The sequence below is a fragment of the Grammomys surdaster genome, unplaced genomic scaffold, assembly GCF_004785775.1.
Source record: "Grammomys surdaster isolate TR1022 unplaced genomic scaffold, NIH_TR_1.0 796, whole genome shotgun sequence".
In the NCBI taxonomy this organism is placed as follows: domain Eukaryota; kingdom Metazoa; phylum Chordata; class Mammalia; order Rodentia; family Muridae; genus Grammomys; species Grammomys surdaster.
The window spans coordinates 161,134-181,146 of record NW_021605215.1 but is presented as its reverse complement, the minus strand read 5'-3'; the positions used below and the strand labels follow the sequence as shown (position 1 = coordinate 181,146).

The 20,013-nt window shown below is 35.9% G+C and overlaps 1 protein-coding gene and 1 pseudogene across 1 annotated transcript; both read left to right on the top strand.

Moving 5' to 3' along the window:
• The first annotated feature begins 7,874 nt into the window (after positions 1-7,874).
• Positions 7,875-8,804, top strand: LOC114633908 (annotated as a pseudogene).
• An 8,383-nt stretch (positions 8,805-17,187) lies between these two features.
• LOC114633912 (olfactory receptor 7G2-like) lies at positions 17,188-18,199 on the top strand. The gene has a single exon (XM_028782504.1). The coding sequence runs from the start codon at positions 17,234-17,236 to the stop codon at positions 18,170-18,172; it is 939 nt and encodes a 312-aa protein (XP_028638337.1). The 5' UTR covers positions 17,188-17,233; the 3' UTR covers positions 18,173-18,199.
• Positions 18,200-20,013: the final 1,814 nt, after the last annotated feature.

The following is a 20,013-nucleotide window of genomic DNA, read 5'->3' as shown; positions in this document are numbered from 1 at the left end:
TTTCTAAATCTGTGAATCTGTCCACACATTCCATATGTGTTTGTAGTACTATGATAAATTTCCTGTTTCCTGTCTGATCACACACTAAATCTGTCCTTGTAGTCTTCATGCTGTGTAGCCATTTGTTTCCATATATGAGAGATTTCTGTACTGAATGGCTAAGCAACACCATGGTATATGCCATTCTTTGATCATAAATTCTGATTTATGATCTGAAATTTATAATTCTGTTCTAGAAAAAGGTCTTGAATCTGTATCCATGGCTGGATGCAGTTAAGATATATCATGGGACCATGGCCACAAGGGTCCAGCAGATATCTTGAGCCCTGATCTGGGGTGGGTATGGGCTCAAAGAGATAAAGAGGCCTCACCTATCTGATTATGTCTGTGTCTTTCTGACAAGAAGAAAAGGGTGAGTTTCTTCTCTTGTGTGTGAATGCCACCTTCTAGTTATTTCTCATTTCTGCCTGATAAAGAGGAAAGGTCAGAGAGAAAAGGTGGAACTTCTGTTTTTGTTTTTTACTTGACAGAGAGGAAGGAAGAGTTTACCTTTTTTTTTTTTTTTGTATGAGTTTCACTTTCTGGATGGTTTTCATTTCTGTCTGATAGGAATGGTCAAATGTGTGTGTGTGTGTGTGTGTGTGTGTGTGATTTATTCTGATGAATAATGGCATTTATTAATATTTTCTTTTGTTAATTGGTTATTTTCTTGATTTACATTTCAATGTTATCCCAATTCCCAGTTTTACCCCCTGGAAATCCACTATCTCATTCCCTCAGCACCTGCTTCAAAGAAAGTGTTATCTGAATCCACACACCCAATTCTGCCTCCTTGCCCTCAATTCCCCTACAATGGGGCATTGAGCCTTCACAGGACCAAGAGCCTCTCCTCTCATTGGTGTCCAACAAGGCCATCCTCTGCTACATATGCAGGTCAAGCTATCAGTCCATCAATGTGTAATCCTTGGTTGGTGGTTTAGTCCCTGGGTGCTTTGAGGGGTATGGTTGGCTGATATTGTTGTTCTTCCTATGAGATTGCAAATCCAATCAGCTCCTCAGTCCTTTCTCTAACTCTTCCACTGGGGACCCTGTGCTAAGTCCAATGGTTGGCTTCGAGCATCCGACTCTGTATTTGTCAGGCTCTGGCAGAGCCTCTGATGAGACAGCTATATCAGGCTTCTGTCAGTATACACTTCTTGGCATTCACAATAGTGACTGGGTGTGGTGACTGTACACAGGATGAATACCCAGGTGGGGCAGTCACTGCATGGTCTCTCCTACAGAGTCTGATTCACACTTTGTCAATGTATTTGCTCCTGTGAGTATTTTGCTTCCCTTCAGAAGGACTGAAACACTGACACTTTGGTCTTCCTTCTTCTTGAGCTTTATATAGTCTGTGAATTGTATCTTGGGTATTCTGAGCTTTTGGGTTAATATCCACTTATCAATGAGTACATACTGTAGTGGAAGATATTTAAATCTCCAACCCAATCAGGACCAGTCAATGGAAAATTATTATGAAGGTAATCTGTAAGCCTAGATTTGGCATATACCCCTACAGTACACTGTTCCCCAGTTATCCTCTCTCTCTTCTCCCATGTCATCGTTGTCGTCTTTGTCATCTTCCTCCTCCATTGTCTTCCTCCAGTCATCCTCTAGTCATCCCTCACTCTCTTCCCCCAAACTTTTATTTCTCCACCTCCCCTTCCTCTGCCCAATCACTGGCTCCAGCCTTTATTTTACAAATTAAGATGGGCACAAGGCTCACTAGAAATCACCTGTGTAAGACTCACACCACTTCTGCAGCCTTTCAGAGGAAAAGGGAATTAGTATCAAAATACAAGGCCGGGGCTATCCATACAGCATACCATGTGTGTTCTTTTGTGGTTGATTTGCTGCATTGCTGTTTTCTAGTTCCATCCATTTGCCTAAGAATTTCATGAATTCATTGTTTTTAATAGTTGAATAATACTCCATTATATAAATGTACCATATTTTCTGTATCCATTCTTTTGTTGAAGGACATCTGGATTCTTTCCAGCCTCTGGCTATTATAAATAAGGCTGCTATGAACCTAGTGAAGCATGTGTCCTTGTTATATGTTGGAGAATATTTTTGGGATATGCCCAGGAGTGGTAGGGCTGGGTCCTCAGGTAATACTATGTCCAATTTTCTGAGGAACCACCAGATTGATTTTCAGAGTGGTTGTACCAGCTTACAATCCCACCAATGATGGAGGAGTGTTGCTCTTTTTTCACATCCTTGCCAGCATCTGCTATCACCTGAGATTTTGATCATAGCCATCCTGACCGATGTTGGTAGAATCTCAGTGTTGTTTTTATTTGTATTTCCCTGATGACTAAGGGTGCTGAATATTTCTTTAGGTGCTTCTTGGACATTTGATATTCCTTAGTTGAGAATTCTCTGTTTAGCTCTATACTCCATTTTTTACATAGGGTTATTTAGTTGTCTGGACTCCAACTTCTTGAGTTCTTTGTATATATTGGATATTAGCCCTATTTCAGGTGTAGGATTGGTAAAGATCTTTTCCCAATCTCATGGTTGCTTTTTTGTCCTATTGACAGTGTCCTTTGCCTTACAGAAACTTTGAAATTTTATGAGGTCCAATTTATCAATTCTTGATGTTAGAACATAAAAGATTGGTGCTCTGTTCAGGAAGTTTTCCTCTCTACCCGTGTTTTCAATGCTCTTCCAGATTTTCTCCTCTATTAGTTTCACTATATCTGGTTTTCTGTGGAGGTCCTTGATGCTCTTGCACTTGATCTTAGTACAAGCAGATAAGAATGTATCAATTTGCATTCTTCTAAATGCTGACCGTCTGTTGAACCAGCACCATTTGTTGAAAATGCTGTCTTTTTTTCCACTGGATGCTTTTAGCTCCTTTGTCAAAGGTCAAGTGGCCATAGGTGTGTGAGTTCATTTCTGGGTCTTCACTTCTGTTTTATTGATCTTCCTGTCTTTCTCTGTACCAATATCAAACATTTTTTATGATTATTGCTCTGTAATACAGCTTGAGGTCATGAATGGTGATTACTCCAGAAGTTCTTTTATTGTTGAGAATAGTTTCTACTATCCTGCTTTTTTTTTGTTATTCCAAATGAATTTGAAAATTTGTCTTTCTAACTCTATGAAGAATTGAGTTGGAATTTTGATGGGGATTACATTGAATTTGTAGATTACTTTAGGCAGTTGACCATTTTTTACTATATTAAATTTGCCAATCCAGGAGCATGGGAGATCTTTTCATCTTCTTAGATCTTCAATTCCTTTCTTCAGAGACTTGAAATACATGTCATACAGAACTTTCACTTGCTTGGTTAGAGACACACCAAGGAGTATATTATTTGTGACTACTATGAAGGGTGTCATTTCACTAATTTCTTTCTCAGCCTCTTTATTCTTTGAGTAGAGGAAGGCTACTGATTTGTTTGTTAATTTTATATCCAGCCACTTTGCTGAAGTTGTTTATCAGGTATAGGAGTTCTCAGGTAGAATATTGGTGTCACTTAAATACACTATCATATCATCTGCAAATCGTGATATTTTGACTTATTCCTTTCCAATTTGTATCCTTTTGACCTCTGTTTGTTATGTAATAGCTTTAGCTAGAATTTCAAGTACTATATTGAATAGATATGGAAAGAGTGGGCAACATTTTCTAGTCCCTAATTTTAGTGTGATTGTTTCAAGTTTCTCTTCATTTAGTTTGATGTTTTCTACTGATTTACTGTATATTGCTCTAATTGTGTTTAGATCTGGGCCTGGAATTCCTGACCTTTCAAAGACTTTTAACATGAATGGATGTTGAATTTTGTCAAAGGCTTTTTCAGCATCTAATGAAATGATCATGTGGTTTTTTTCTTTGAGTTTCTTTATGTGGTGGATTACATCGATAAATTTCTGCATATTGAACCATCTCTGCATTCCTGGGATGAATTCTACTTTATCTTGGTGAATGATCATTTTAATGTGTTCTTGGATTCAGTTCGCAAGAATTTCATTGAGTATTTTTGCATAGATATTCATAAAGGAAATTGATGTGAATTTCACTTTCTTTGTTGGGTCTTTGTCTGGTTTTGGTATTAGCATAACTGGATCTTCATAGAATGAATTGTGTAGTGGTCCTTCTGTTTATATTCTGTGGAATAGTTTGAAGAGTATTGGCATTATATCTTCTTTGAAGTCTAATGGCATTTTGCAGTAAGTCCATCTGACCCTGAGCTTTTTGTTGGGTGTGGGGGGAAATTTTTAGTGACTCCTTTTATTTCTTTAGGGATTATGGGACTCTTTAGATTGTTTAGCTGATTTTGATTTAAATTTGGCATTTTGTATTTATCTAGAAAATTGTCCAATTCTTCCAGAATATAAGCTATTGTAGTAGTATCTGATGATTTTTTCGATTTCCTCAATTTCAGTTGCTATATCTCCCCTTTAAGTTCTGATTTTATTTATTTGGATTCTGTCTTTGTGTTCACTGGTTAGTCTGGCTAAGGGTTTATCTATCTTGCTGATTTCTCAAAGGATCAGCTCTTAGTCTTGTTGATTCTTCGTATACTTCTCTTTGTTTCTACTTGGTTGATTTCAGCCCTGAGTTTGATTATTTCCTGCCTTCTACTCTTCTTCAATGTATTTGCTTATTTTTGGTCTAGAGCTTTCAGGTCTGCTATTAAACTGCTAGTGTATACTTTCTCCAGTTTTGGAAGCACTCAGAGCTATGAGTTTTCCTCTTAGTACTGCTTGCATTGTGTTCCATAAATTTGTGTATGTTGTGTCTTCATTTTCATTAAATTTTAAAAAGTCATTAATTTCTTTCTTTATTTCTTCCTTGACCAAGTTATCATAGCATAGGGCATGGTTCTCTTCCATGTGTATCTGGGCTTATATTGGTTTTGTGGTTATTGAAGACCAGCCTTAATCTGTGGCGATATGATAGGATGCATGGGATTACTTGAATCTTCTTGTATCTGTCGAAGCCTTTTTTTATGACTGATTATATGGTCACATTCACAGAAGGTACTATTTGTTGCTGAGAAGTAAATATATTCTTTTGTTTATGATGAAATGTTCCATAGATATCTATTTGATCCATTTGGTCCATAATTTCTGTTATTTTTACTGTGTCTCTGTTTCTATGATCTGTCTATTGATGAGAGAGGAGTGTTGAAGTCTTCCACTACTATTTTGTGAGGTGACATGTGTGCTTAGAGCTTTATCAAAGTTTCTTTAATGAATGTGGGGGCCCTTGCTTTTGGAGCATAGATCTCCAGAATAAGAGTTCATCTTAGTAGATGTTTCCTTTGATGAATATGAAGTGTCCTTCCTTATCTTATTTGATAACTTTTGGTTGAAAGTCGATTTTATTCGATATTAAATTGCTACTACAGCTTGTTTCTTGGGACCACATAATTGGAAAATTGTTTTACAGTCTTTTACTCTGAGGTAGTTAGTTGTCTGTCTTTGTTACTGAGGTACATTTCTACCATGCAGCAAAATGGTAGATACTGATTACATATCTAGTCTGTTAATCTATACCTTTTTATTGGGGAATTGAGTCCACTGATGTTAAGAGATATTAAGGAAAAGTGATTGTTGCTTCCTGTTATTTTTGTTAGAGGTGTAATTCTGTTTGTGTGGCTATCTTCTTTTGGGTTTGTTGAAAGAAGTTTACTTTCTTGCTTTTTCTAGGGTATAGTTTCCCTCCTTGTGTTGGAGTTTTCCATCTATTATTCTTAGTAGGGCTGGATTTGTGGAAAGATATTGCATAAATTTGACTTTGTCATGTAATTTCTTGGTTTCTTCATCTATGGTAATTGAGAATTTTGATCAGTATAGTAGCCTGAGGTGGCATTTGGGTATGGAGAGCTGTAGTATGGTGTCAGCTCTGAGGGCCAAACAGAAACCAGAAGGATTTTGTCCCAGGTTGTTCCTTGGTTCCTCTATCCTGATAGCTCTGTGGGGAGGTCCTTGTTGGGTCAGGAATTTGAGCAGAAGTGGTGGTCTTACCTGTACTTACAAGTGTGACAGGACTCTTGGGAGATCAGCTTTGTCCTGGAGGTATTTGGATATGGAGAGCTGTGTCACAGGGTTAGCTCTGGGTACAGATGGAAATCAGAAGGTCTTGTCGCAGACTACTCCTCAGTTCCTATGTTCTGAGGGCTCTGAGCGAATCCCTCAGAGCAGAAGTCGTGGTCTTTCCTGTGCTCACAGGTATTTCAGCACACCAGAGAGTCCTGTTTCTTTTTGAGCAGAGATTTGACCCTTTTCACACATGATGACTCTTCAGAGTCCCACAATGACACAGCAAACACTCATATCAAACAAGGAACAGTTAACAGACAATGATTCCAGCAAAGTTTAATGTGGTTAACCTGTGAGTTTATTGTAGTTACTTAAACAAGTATAGTTGAGGAGTTAATTACAGAGCAGGGAGATTCATATGCAACTGTATCATCAAAAAGTTCATTCCTACCTTGATAGCTCGGGAAGTCTGTATCTCTGGAAGGGTTCTCTGTATGGCTTGGAGACTCCAGAAGCTATAAAGTCACATGATTTTGGCAAGCTTATCTTCTCTTAGGTAGCTCTGGTAGTCTGCATTTCCTTGTACAATGACTTTTCAGTCTCATGGCCCTCTCCTTCCTTCCAGGAAGGAGTGACATAATGTCTATACAAGAGTGTTAAAATATGTCCCATTTACACTCAACATGTGTGTGTGTATGTATGTATATTGTATGTTGCATGTACATATGAATGTAGAGACCAAACGTCAAAGTCAAGTGTTATCTTTAAGATGCTTATGATTTACAAAATGTTTTTAATGATTAACTTTTATTTGTAATTGTATATATATATATATATATACAATTTATATATATATATATATATATGTGTGTGTGTGTGTGTGTGTTTGTGTGTATGTGTTGTGTGTACATACATGTGAGTGTAAGTGTTCTCTGGAGCCAGACATAGTTGAGTTGGGGTTAAGCCACCTGGAATGAATACTGGCAACTTAAATTTAATACTCTGCCTGAGATGTATGCACTCTGTCTCTCTAGTCCCTTCATTGTTTTTTGAAACAATAATTTCTTACTGGTCTTGAAATTACTAATTTAGTTAAACTGTCTGGCAAGAAACATGCATCTCTCTCTCTCTCTCTCTCTCTCTCTCTCTCTCTCTCTCTCTCAATTGTATGTATATTTCTATTTTTCATATTTACTTTTAGTATCAAACTTAAGCACTCATGCAGGCAGTGTAAGCATTTAACCACATGAAATGAGACATCTTTCCAGTTCCCATTAAATTCTCTCTCTCCCTCTCTCTCTCTCTCTCTCTCTCTCTCTCTCTCTCTCTCTCTCCAATACAGCATGTGCACATCAAAGTCTAGTGTTGATGCAAATAATCATCGTTTATGGTTTTCCACTTTATTCATTAAGGAATGACATTTACTCAAACCCAAATCTCATCATATATATGGGTAGTCTTTGTAGCTAGCTTGCTCTGGGGATCTCCTGTCTTGTCTTATTAGGAAGAGATTACATATGGGCATATATACCCTGATCTCATTTCTGTGGATTGTGACAGTTAGAGTACTGGTCCCTATGATTGTGTGGCATATAATTACTGCAATGAACCATCTGTCTCCCACCATTTAATTGTATTCTTGTACTCATGTTTGGCTAAATATTTGTGAACTATAATAAATACTACAAACTACAAAATGGAAAGGTTAATGTAAGAAATTGATTTTTTCATGGTTCTGAAGGTTAAAGGCCAATGTGAGGCTGTGAATAGAGGTAGTTGCCTAACGATATTGTGATATTGCTGGTGTTCATGTTTTTTTTTTCTTCTTCTACTCCATGCTTTGCATCAGGTTCACCATGAGCATGAATTCTGTAAATGAAATGATTATGTCAGGATTTATTCTCCTGGGACTAACAGATGATACCAAGCTGTAATTTATCATCTTCAGTTTATTTCTTTCAGTGAGCCTCATTATGATCCTAGGAAACCTGCTGATAATTCTGGCCACCACTTCTGACTCCCATCTCCACACTGATGGTCTTCACACTCTCTGGTCTTTCTTTTAGTGACATAATATTAGTCACATGCACAGTTCTAAAGATTCTGGTGAATATACAAATATAAGAACAGAACATCACTTATGGAGGATGTATGACTCAGGTCTCCTTTGTCTTGATGTCTGTTGTCATGGAGAGCTATCTTCTTGTACCAATACCCTATGACCACTGTGTTTCCATTTACCATTCTCTTAGGTATAGGATGATAATGAAACCCAGTCTTTTTATCCTAATGGTAGCATTTTCTATACTAGGGAGCATGATAAATGCCCTGGTGAATGGTCTAATAGTATCACATCTGTCCTCTGTACAGAGCTTGTAATTCCACATTTCTTCTGTGAATTTACACAGATTACTAAGCTTAACTGTTTCAACAATCTTACTGACAAAATCCTTATAGACAGTTTATCTGCATATTTGATAATGTTCCTCTCTCTGGCACCATTTTGTCTTATAGTCAAATTGCAATCACTCTCTTGACAATGTCATCATCAGAAGGAAGATATAAAGTCTTTTACACCTGTGGGATTCACTTGACAGTTATGTTATTTTGTGGAACAGGTTTTTTGGTCCACATTAGCAGATTAGCTCAACAATTACAGAATCATCCAGGAAGAGTGCTTTAGATTCAGTATTGGACTCTTGGTCCCGCAAATGATTATTATTTTTATCTATAGTCTGAGAAACAGAGGCATTAGAGAAGCTTGAATAATCCTATCAGTAGAATATTCTTTTCCCTATGATATATCACGTCCATCTAGTAGAGTTCCTAGAGAAAGTCAAGGAAACATAAATCCTTCTCATCCATAACACCAGATTTTTTGTTTGTTGTTTAATTTATTCCTTCTCTTTACATCCCAGTCAATGCCCTAATCCTGGTCACCCCCTCAAGGGTCTAGGCACATTCTCTACCATTGATGTCAGACAAAGCAGCCCAGCTAGAATAACTTATTCCACCTAAAGGCAGAGGCTTTTAAGATAACTTCTTCTTCAGTTGCCCAGGACCCATATGAAGACTGAGGTGTATATCAGTTACATATATGTGGGCAGCTTAGGTCTAGCTGTATATGCTTTATGCTTGTTGATTTAGTCTCTGGGAACCCAAGGTGGTTCAGGATAGATGACTCTGTTGGTCTTCTAGTGGAGTTTCTATCCCCTTCAGGACTCCCAATCCTGCCCTCAACACTTCCAAATGAGACTGGGAAGTATTCATACCCTCTTTGGCTGTGGGTCTTTGCATTCATCTGAGTGAGCTGCTGGGTCATGAATCTCAGAGGACAACCATGTTAGACTCCTGTATGTAGTATAACAGTGAATACTTAATAGTGTCAGGAATTGATATGCCCCCTTGAGACTGGTTTCTAGTTGGTTCTGTTATTTCTTGCCATTTCCCTGAGTCTCTGCTCCATTTGCTATCTCTACATTTCTTGCAGACTGGGTAAATTATGGGTCTCCCTATCTTTCCATTGTGTTCCTTCCTGGATACGGGAGGTGGCCACTTCAGGTTCCATATCCTACATGTCATGAGTCATAGCTAAGACCACTTGCATTGACTCCTGGGTACCTCCTCTATCCCAGGTATATGGCCAGTCCTCAAGATGCTCACCTATCTACCTCTGCTAAATACAGATTTCCATTAATTTTCATGATCATCTGGCCATCTCCGTTGCTCTCTCAACATCTGATCCTCAACCTCTTTATTTCCTTTCATCCAATTTTGCACCCAGTTCCCTCCCTTAATCTGGCTCCTATGACTCTTTTATTCTCTCTTTTAAGTGAGAGTCAAGCATCCTCACTAGTGCCTTCCTCCTTGTTTAGCATGTTTTGGTCTGTAGAATATAAATTGAGTATCCTGTATTTTATGGCTTATACCCAATAAGTGAATATATAATCGTGCTTTTCTGTTTGGATCTGTGTTTCATTACTCAGTTTGACATTCTCAAGTTCCATTAGTTTGCCTGAAAAAATCATGTTATCTTCATTTTTAATAGCTGAATAGTACTCCACTGTATAGATATACCACATTTTCTTTAGCCATTTTTCATGTACTGTTTTCATGTATCCCAGAAATTTGGGTATTGTATGTTTATTTCATTGAATTCTAGCAAGGTTTCTCTCTTTATGTCTGTCTGTGTATCTCTGTCTCTCTCTTTCCCTTTCTTTCTTTATTGACCCAGAGATCACTGATCAGAGATTTTTCCATTCTCAAGAGTGTGTAGGTTTTTTGGTGTTTCTGTTTTTGAAGTTGAGCTTTAATCAATAGTCCTCTGATAAGATAAAAGGCTTTATTTCCATTTTCTTATATATGTACAGGCTTGCTTTCTGACCAGTCATATGGTTAATTTTGGAGATGAATCCATTTGGTACTGAACAGAATGTATACTCTTTTGTGTTTGTGTGAAACATTCTGTAACTGTCTGTTAGGTCCATTTGATTCATGATGTCAGTTTCATTTTTTCTTTGTTTATCTTTTTGTTTGGAAGATCTGCCAATTTGTAAGGGTAGGGTGTTGAAATCTCCCAGTGATGTTTGATGTGCAATTTTATTTTTAGCAATGTTTCTTTCAAAAAACATAGGTCCCCTTGTGTTTGGAGCAAAATTGAGATATCATCTTGGTAGATTTTTTTTCTTTTGATGACTATGAAGTATTCTTCTATGTCTCTTTTGATTAATTTTGGTTGAAAGTCTATTGGAATGGCTACTCCAGCTTGATTCTTTGTCTGTTTGCCTGGAAACCTTTTTTCCAACCCTTTATTCTGTGGTAATGTCTCTTTATTACTGAGGTATGTTTCTTGTATGGAGCATCCTTTCTGTTATCCTGTGTTTTTTATTGGGAAATTGAGTCCTTTAATGTGGACAGATATTAAAGACTACTGGTTGTTAATTCCTATTAGTTTGATGTTGCTGGTGTTAGTGTGTTTTTGGGGTTGCTGGTATAAAATTAGTTGTTTTCTGTATTTCCTTGGATGTATTTTTCCTCTTTGGTGTGCAGTCTTCTTTCTAGTATTTTTTTGTAGTGCTTGATCTCTGCATAGTAACTTTTAAGTATTGATCACTTGGATTTGTCTTGAAGTATCATGTTTTCTCCGTCTACATTAATTGTAAATTTTGCTGGTTATACTGGTTAGGTAGTCATTTTTTTTATTTTTTTAGGATGGAAGATCCAGGCCCTTCTAGGTTATACAGTCTCTATTGAGAAGCCAGGTATAATTCTGATAGGTTTACTTTTGTACGTTACCTGGTCTTTTCCCCTTGTTCCTTAGAATATTCATTATTGGTTATATAGATTTTGTGTATTTGTATTATGTGGTGGGAGAATTTCTTAGTCCAATCTACGTTTATAGGCATATCTTTCCTTTGGTTTTGAATGTTTTCTTCTATGACTTTGTTGAAAATACTTTCTGGCTCTTGGAGCTGTTGCTCCTCCCTGTCATGGTATTTCAGATTGCCTGGTTGTTTTGTGTCAGGAATTTTTTTATATTTAACATTTTCTTTGATTGCTATATCACTTTCCTTTATTGTGTCTTCAATGCCTGAGATTCACTCATCTATTTCATTCTGTTGGTGATGCTTGCATCTGTTGTTCCTATTCTCTTCATTAGGTTTTCCATCTCCAATATTCCCTCAGTTCATGTTTTATTTCTTCTATTTCCATTTCAGGTTTTGCACAGCTTTATTTCTTTCCTTCATCTATTTTATGACATTTTGAATTATTTCTTTAAGGGATTTTGTTGTTACTTCTTTCAGTATCTCTACTCGTTTTATTCTATTTTCCTCTTTTTCTTTAATGAATTTATTCATTTTCTCCATAAATGCCTCTATGATCCTTATATGATTAGATTTAAAGCAATTTTCTTGTGTTTTGTTTGGTTTTATTAGAATATCCAGGGCTTGCTGTAGTATGATAGCTGTGCTCTGAAGGTGTCATATTGTCATGGCTTTTGTTGATTGTATTCTTTCTAGGGACTTTAGCCATCTGGACAGCTTTGGTCCCTGATTATTCCAGTTATAGTAAGTATTGAGATGTGGCTTCAGCTCAACATTCCTGGTATGTTAGGCCTCTAATGGGTATCCTTAGGCTGTATGATTATAGATGAGTAAGTCTGATGAAGGTGGGTGGAGAGTCAGTGGGATAATGCAGGTAGCTCAGGGCATCTTGGGGTACCGCAGAGAACTCAGAAAGTTGGGCCATATGATTCATTTGTACTACATTTTTCTTAATATCTGAGTGATGAAATTACTCTTAATTCTTGGCATTCTCATTGCTTAGTCTACAAGACTGGGACACCTATTTAGCAGTGCTGATAGTAAAATTTCAGTTCTCAAAAAGGACTTTTCACAAAGTCTTTACTGGTTGAATGAACAGTCCTGTTTGGAGCAGTCACAGTTAAACTACATTGACTGTGGCAATTGGCACCTGAATGCTTTTATTCACAACTGATGCATCTCCAGTGTGCATATGGTAACCCACATTCCTGTATTTGAGCTGGCTCCTCCCCTGTTTTTCCCTATATACCAAACAAACATTTTAATATTGACACTGCTATTTATTTTCTAGGCAGTTTTTCTGTGGTCAGTGATATCTTGTTGCTCCTATTTACATTTGGTGCAGAGACCTGGCAGAGATTCTTAAATTTTTCTTTGGACATTTGATACTTTTAAATGAACCCAAACCTTCTGATTCAACCATCTTAGGCTATGGATACTTTGCCTGTGTTGACCTCTGTCACACAGCATAACTGATGCTAAATTTTAGAATCTATCTCTTCAACAGTTTCACTCCATGTACTCTATCCACCTTTTCCCCCTCAACTATTATGTAATAGCCATGACAGTTTAATCTATGTGGGTTTCCTACAAAGCTGTCTGGGCATGTTGTACTTTTCCACAAAGTCATGCTAATACTTCAGGCTGCCTTTCTTCATCCTCCTGGATACCAACACCTGGTTAGGGACACCCATCTCTCATGGTTTGGGAACTCTACTAAATAATCTCAATCCACTTGGAATACCTTCTTAATAGAGTTTCTGTCCTACTACACTTGTTCCTGAGTCTCACTGTAGTTCATTGCTCCATCCCTCTGTATCCTTATAATCTGCAAACCCTATCGTTTGATGTTCATATACAATGTCAATCTCCTTCTAGCAAGTTTCCTAGTCATAACACCTTATGATTGAATTTCGGGAGAAAGATATTTTTCTCATTGTTTTCAATCCAGTTTTTACTCTAATACTGGGATTTCTATTCTGTCAAGCCAAACTCAGAAATTTTCTGGTCAGCAGGTGAAATAAGAGGAACACATATTCACTGCTTCTGTGAATACAAACCAGTGCAGTCACTATGGTAATTGTGGTAATTCTTTAGAAAGCAAGGAATAGACTGAATTTAAGATTCAACTATATATTTTGTGGCGAATACCCAAACAATTTATATCTTACTAGATTTGTACTTGTTCTACTTTGCCTATTATTAATCTATTCATAATAATAAGAAATTGTAAACAGCCTACATATCTGTCTTTGGATGAATGGATACAGAACAATATGGTGCATGTACACAATGGACAATTATTCAGTTCTAACAAAAATTAACCATCAACTTTGCAAGTAAATAAATGGAGTTAGAAAAAATATCTTCAGTGTGATGACCCAGACAAAAAGACCAATATGATAAATATTTGTTTTGCATATGTGTGTGTGAGTGTGTGTGAATGTTATTTATTAAATCTTTGAAGAGCAGTGTACCATCAGTATAACCATAAAAGTTAAGTATAAAGTAAGGGATTAGGTAGCAGAAAAACATCACTAGAATGAGAAAGAAAAAACATATATGGATTCATGAGGAAGGAGGGTACTGGACTGGATACAGAGGATAAAATAATCACAAGGAGGAAAGGGATGAGTGAGGAAATACAGAGAGGGAGAGCTAACACTAACAGACATTGAGGTATCATATGGAAAACTAGTAGAGTAGAAACTTAAAAATCTAACATTTCTGAAAGAAATCTAAATGGAATCACCAAACAACAGGAGAGACAAAACATCAACTAGTTACCTCTCACCAAAACCAAACCTCCCGTGCCAGACATGACTTATATCTAATCAAGTTGATGGACAAAGGGTTCACATGGAAGCACTCAAATAACCAGCATGTTACAAATGTTCTACATTTTATAGTTGTAATTATAATTATAAATTAGTTATAATAAAACTATAACACCAATAAAATGATGTTGGAAATCTTTTTTAAAACATTTTTTTAAAGATTTATTTTTATTTTATGTATGTGAATACAATGTCACTGTCGCTATCTTCAGATACACCAGTGAAGGTCATGGGATTACTTTACAGATGATTGTGAGCCACTATGTGGTTGCTGGGAATTGAACTCAGAACCCCTGGAAAATCAGTCAGTGCTCTTAACTGCTGAGTCATTTCTCCAGGCCCCAGTGTTGGAAACATTATAAGATATCAGTGCATAATTTATATGATTCTGATGGTTTACTTTTTAAGTTGCAATTTCAGATAGCCTTGGTGGTAAAGGCCTATAGTCATAGCTGCTTTATGTAATGAAACACTAGAGTGGTGTATTGAAAATAGACTAAGATATACTTGGTTTAGGCACATCAGTGTCAATTGTGTGTGTGTGTGTAACTGAGTGGTAAAATTTATGAGGTAGATTTTTGTGTGATATAATATAAATCTCCACTACCAGAATAGATTTACAATTGAATTTCCAATTTAATTAATAGCCTTCTTAAAGGATGAAAATTATTGTATGACATAGTCAGAAAATAAAGAAAGGACAACTGGAGGAGAGGTTGTCCCTAATCTGTTAGATGTATATGATTCCCATATTCCCTATTGGGCCTCTTTGTTTGGCCTTAGTTGATGTACTGTGTTCTGGAGTATCTTCATGTGTGGGTTATACCAGCTGAGGCCTCTCCCTTCTCAAAGAAAAAAGGTAGAGAAATTGGGGGTAAGAGCTATGTGCAGGTGTAGACTGGGAAAAAAAAGTGGAACTGATATTAGATTTTAAAGTGGATAAATAAATAAATAAATAAATAAATAAACCAAGTCTCTAAAATACAAAATAAAACAATTAAAAATGATATATAAAATTATTTACTCAGTGCCATGCATTTAATATAACAGGTAGTATTCCACAATGAAAATAGAGAGGTAGGAGAACATTCAAATTTCAGATTATGGGTGTGATTTTTTAAATATATATTTTAAAAAAGAATAATCATGTAGTAGTTATTACTAGCTTAGCACATATATGCTGGTAATGACTTGCTTTTTTGGCATACTGCTCTAGGACAAATGGTTCAAAGAACACAAGGTTGATAAATCAGACAATAACTAGACCTAACCTTTAATAATTGCATGGATATAGACAAGAAAAGAATGAGAGTATAATATTAAAGATGACAGAGGTAGGAGTGGAGGGAGACACATCACTAATCTTAGAAATGTCGCCCAATAAGAACAAGACTAAACTGTGGAATGTTTGATTGATACTGTTCCACTATTCCAGAAAGCCTACTAGTAGAGATGAGTTATAAGGCTGATTCATTTATTTGGTTTAAGCATATTCAACAAATGTCTTTTATTTTCTGAATAATGATCAGCTTTAAATCAAACAATGGAAAAAGAAAACCAGTTAAGTAAAATTTAATATATGTATGTGTATGTGTATATATATGTGTATATGTATGTGTATATGTATGTGTATGTGTATGTGTATATGTATACATGAAGGCAGTCCTAAATAAAACCCTAAATTAAACACTTTGGTTCATTTCATGAGAAAAGTGATTGCAAACCATTGTGAAAAAAAATGAAGTTTCAGAAATTCAATATGTGGAGTTATAGTACTTGAACACTGTTTTACTATCATTAGTGATCAAGAAAATTGACAAGAAATATACAGCAAAGAAAAAACAAAATTTAAGATTCAGTCAACAGAGATGGTGCACATGGATAATAACTTTGATTGATTTTTCATAATAATTGGAAACTTGAACAAATATAATTTTGTACACATATATAGAAGATATTCATAAAAAATAGAATTGGATCCAGGCTACAATATATCATGAAAAAATAAAGAACTCCTAGTTTGTAAAGAACCTTAAAAATATGTGTGAAGTTTATGAGGGCAGTGGTTTATTTTATGTATGCAATATTATGAAGTGTGGGAGTAAACTCACCTATGTTCAACTGGTTTCCAGTGTCAGAGAATCAAATATTTAAAACTTTGCACTACTAGTAGTACTGGTCTTTAAGGATATGAACTCAGGGGTTTAGACTAATAATCATGTAGTTGGTATAATGAGAAGCTTTAATCATCAAGTCTCCTGAGAATAAGAAATAAAGCATTCAGATTGTGACCTACTCAACAGCATTTCAAAAATCTTGAAATATCTTGGACATATTTCAGAGGTAATTCATCTTTAACCAGGAATCTCTTCTTTACTGTTGTCTGTTTGCATTTCTAAGGGGGATTTCTTCCATTTGCAAAGTACGGGTGATGGTGAGATACTTACATTATTCTGGTGGACAGACAAAAAAATCAAGACTCTATTACTAATTTTTAGAAATGAAGGAGGGATTACTATATTATCAACATGGTGAATCAGAAGAGCATGCTTAAAGAGATTGGAAAAAATTCCACATATTTGTACTCCTATTATCAACTTAGCACAGAATTCATTTCATTACCATTAACTTTTCTACTGAAACTCAATCTGAATCATTCCTTAATTGTCATCTTGTTATAATTGTAGGTAACATGGTAACATTTCATGAAAAGCAAAAAAAAAGTCTTTTCTCAAATACAATGACTTTACATATTTATCCAGGCATTTTTAATCATTCTTGTACTGATATTAAAAGTAAGTTCACTATTAGTATTAATTACTAGATAGTCATAGCTACATAGGACAAACTAGATGGCATTGCTTTCCAACCAATTTCTGCACATCCCATTTCTAAAATGGAAATAGAAAGATAAATTTGAAACACTGAGGCATATGTCAGATTCATTTCTAACAAATCTCATTTTATAATTCTACTTGTATTTCCTGTATTTCAATAGCTTCTTGTTCTCTTTCCTTAAGATTCACGTGTAACATGGAAGTTAAAAACAGATCAGTTGTTTTGGATATTTTTCTTCATGGTCTCACAGACGATACAGAACTTCAGCCTGTCATCTTTGGTCTTTTTCTATGCATATACTTGATTACCATCTTTGGAAATCTTCTTATAATGTTGGCCATCAACTATGACTCCCACCTCCATACACCCATGTATTTCTTTCTCTGTAATCTTTCTTTTAATGACATGTATTTAATCACTATCACAGTCCCAAAGATGTTGGTGAATATACAAACACAGGATCAGAGGATTACTTTTGCTGGCTGCCTCAGCCAGGGCTGCTTTGTTGCAGTTTGTACCATCTTTGAGTGTTTTCTCCTTGGAGTAATGGCCTATGACTGCTATATAGCCATTTGTTATCCTCTAAGATACACTGTCCTCATGAATTCCTGTTCCTGTGTTATTCTGGTTCTTATCTCTTTAGTTGTTAGTATTGTAAATGGTCTGCTGCATAGTCTATTGGTGCTACACTTGTCATTCTGCATAGATCTGGAAATCTTCCACTTCTTCTGTGAAATTGCACAAATCATCAAGCTTGCCTGTTCTGACAGCCTCATCAACAACATTTTGATATTTGTTACAGCTTCTGTTTTTGCTGGTGTTCCTCTATTTGGAATAATTTTCTCTTATGTTCACATTGTTTCTACAGTACTGAAAATGCCATCATCAGAAGGAAAGTACAAAGCTTTTTCCACTTGTGGGTCTCACTTGTCAGTTGTTTCCTTGTTCTATGGGACAGGTTTTGGTGTATACATTACCTCCAGAGTAATTGATTCACCAAAGAAGATTGCTGTGGCTTCAGTGATGTACTCAATAATTCCTCCAATGATGAATCCCTTTATTTATAGTATGAGGAACAGGGATATAAAGGAGGCACTGAAGAAGGTAATTGGTAGGAGAGCTTCTTTTCCCTGATGTGTGGTGAAGCTTTGGCTTGGCTGTCTAGTGTAAGTCAAAGTTATAGGATTTGTCTTGAGCCAGCTTCATCTGTCTTGATTTGATTTTACTTCCTTGAATCTGAAGACAGAAATTTATTTTTAATATAATTCTACTTTATTATTTTTGTTTGGGTGTTTTGCCTATATGTATATAAGAATACCATGAATATGCCTAGTTCCCATATAGGCCAGGAGAAGGTGTCATATACCCTGAACCCAGAGCTGCAAATGGTTGGTAGCTGCCAAGTAGGAGGTTGGAATTGAATCCAGGTCCTCTAGTGGAGCATGTACTTCTTTAACCACTGAACAATTTCTCTATCCCACTATAGTTTTGCTTTTAGTAACATTTATATGTGCATATATGTGCGCATATATATGTATGCCACATATATTTTAATAAATACTGAGTCCAGGAGAGTGATTTAGACTCCTTTGAGTAGAACCTCTGATGGTTGTAAGCTGTTCCACCATAATGGTAAGAAGATAAGCTCTGGAAAAACAGCAAGTACTCTTAAGAACTGAACCACTTCTTTAGCCTTAATTTACACATGGTTTGAAACCTGGAAGTAGATTTTTTTTCAAGTCCCAGGAAAGGGGCCGTTATGAGGACTTTTAATATTACATGTGTGTGTGTATGTGTGTGCGTGTGCGTGTGTGTGTGTCTATGTGTGTCTGTGTGTGTATGCACCCTTTTTCTTGGACTTGGGAAACTCCTACCCCGTCTCAGAGTTAGTTCTCCTGTTATGGAAAGAAGTAGACATGAGCAATCTGTGAAGATATCACTGCTACAAAATTACTGGCTAGGATTGTCACTACTTTCCCTTTTTATTGGTAAGTTTTTATTATCTGATGAACAAAATAGTTTGGGATGACTGTGAAATATTTGAATTTCCTTGATGCATATTAATGTTTTTAAATATTTTTAAGAATTTCATACCCACTTCCCATATGTTTCTATTAATTCCACCAACACTTCTTCCTGAAATTTTTTACAAATCCTCTCAACATTATGTACAAATTTTAAATATTTATTTATTTTATGTATATGAGTATACCATCTTCCAGTACACCAGAAGACTGCATTAGATCCCACTATAAATGGTTGTGAGCCACCCTGTGGTTTCTGGGACTTGGACTCAGGCCTCTGAAAGAGCAGTTGGTGTTTATAACTGCTGAGCCATCTCTCCAGCCAGTGCATTTTTTCTTAAAGTTACTGAGTATGTTGTGTATTTGAAGAATATCCATGATTGTAAGCCTACTTATGGGAACACAGGCAATTCAAAAAAGGTTACATCCTTGAAGAAAATTGACTCTACATTAGAATTTACACATTGAAGCAATTAGTACATTTTACTTAACCCATACCTGACTTAAGAATACTATGCAACAAAGAATAAGGCTCCATTATCCTCATATAGTGAACACATACTTTGACTGTGTTCTTTTTCATTTTCCAGGTGAGGGAGAAAATGCAACTTACATATAGTGATAATGGCAGATTCAAAGAAGCACAGGCTATCTCCTGCCCGCTGATAATTTTTTTTTTATGGTTAAACTATATTTTATTTTCCATTAGACTAAATATGATACCTGAAAGAAAGTCAAATTCTATTCCAACTAACATTTGTCTTTTTAATATAAGAGTTGGTTATTACTTTATGATAAATGAAAAAAATGTCTACCTAGAGAAGATGGAGTTATCAATGTGATCTCAATGTAAATTATGTGTTTTATTATAATATAAAAGTAGAGAATACACAAAAAAGTAAGAAGTATGTCAATGACAGAGAAAGTAGTAGTATTGCTATATTTGGTATT

Coding starts and splice junctions, on each gene's coding strand:
- LOC114633912 (XM_028782504.1), top strand. CDS start 17,234: ATGGAAGTTAAAAACAGATCAGTTGTTTTGGATATTTTTCTTCATGGT.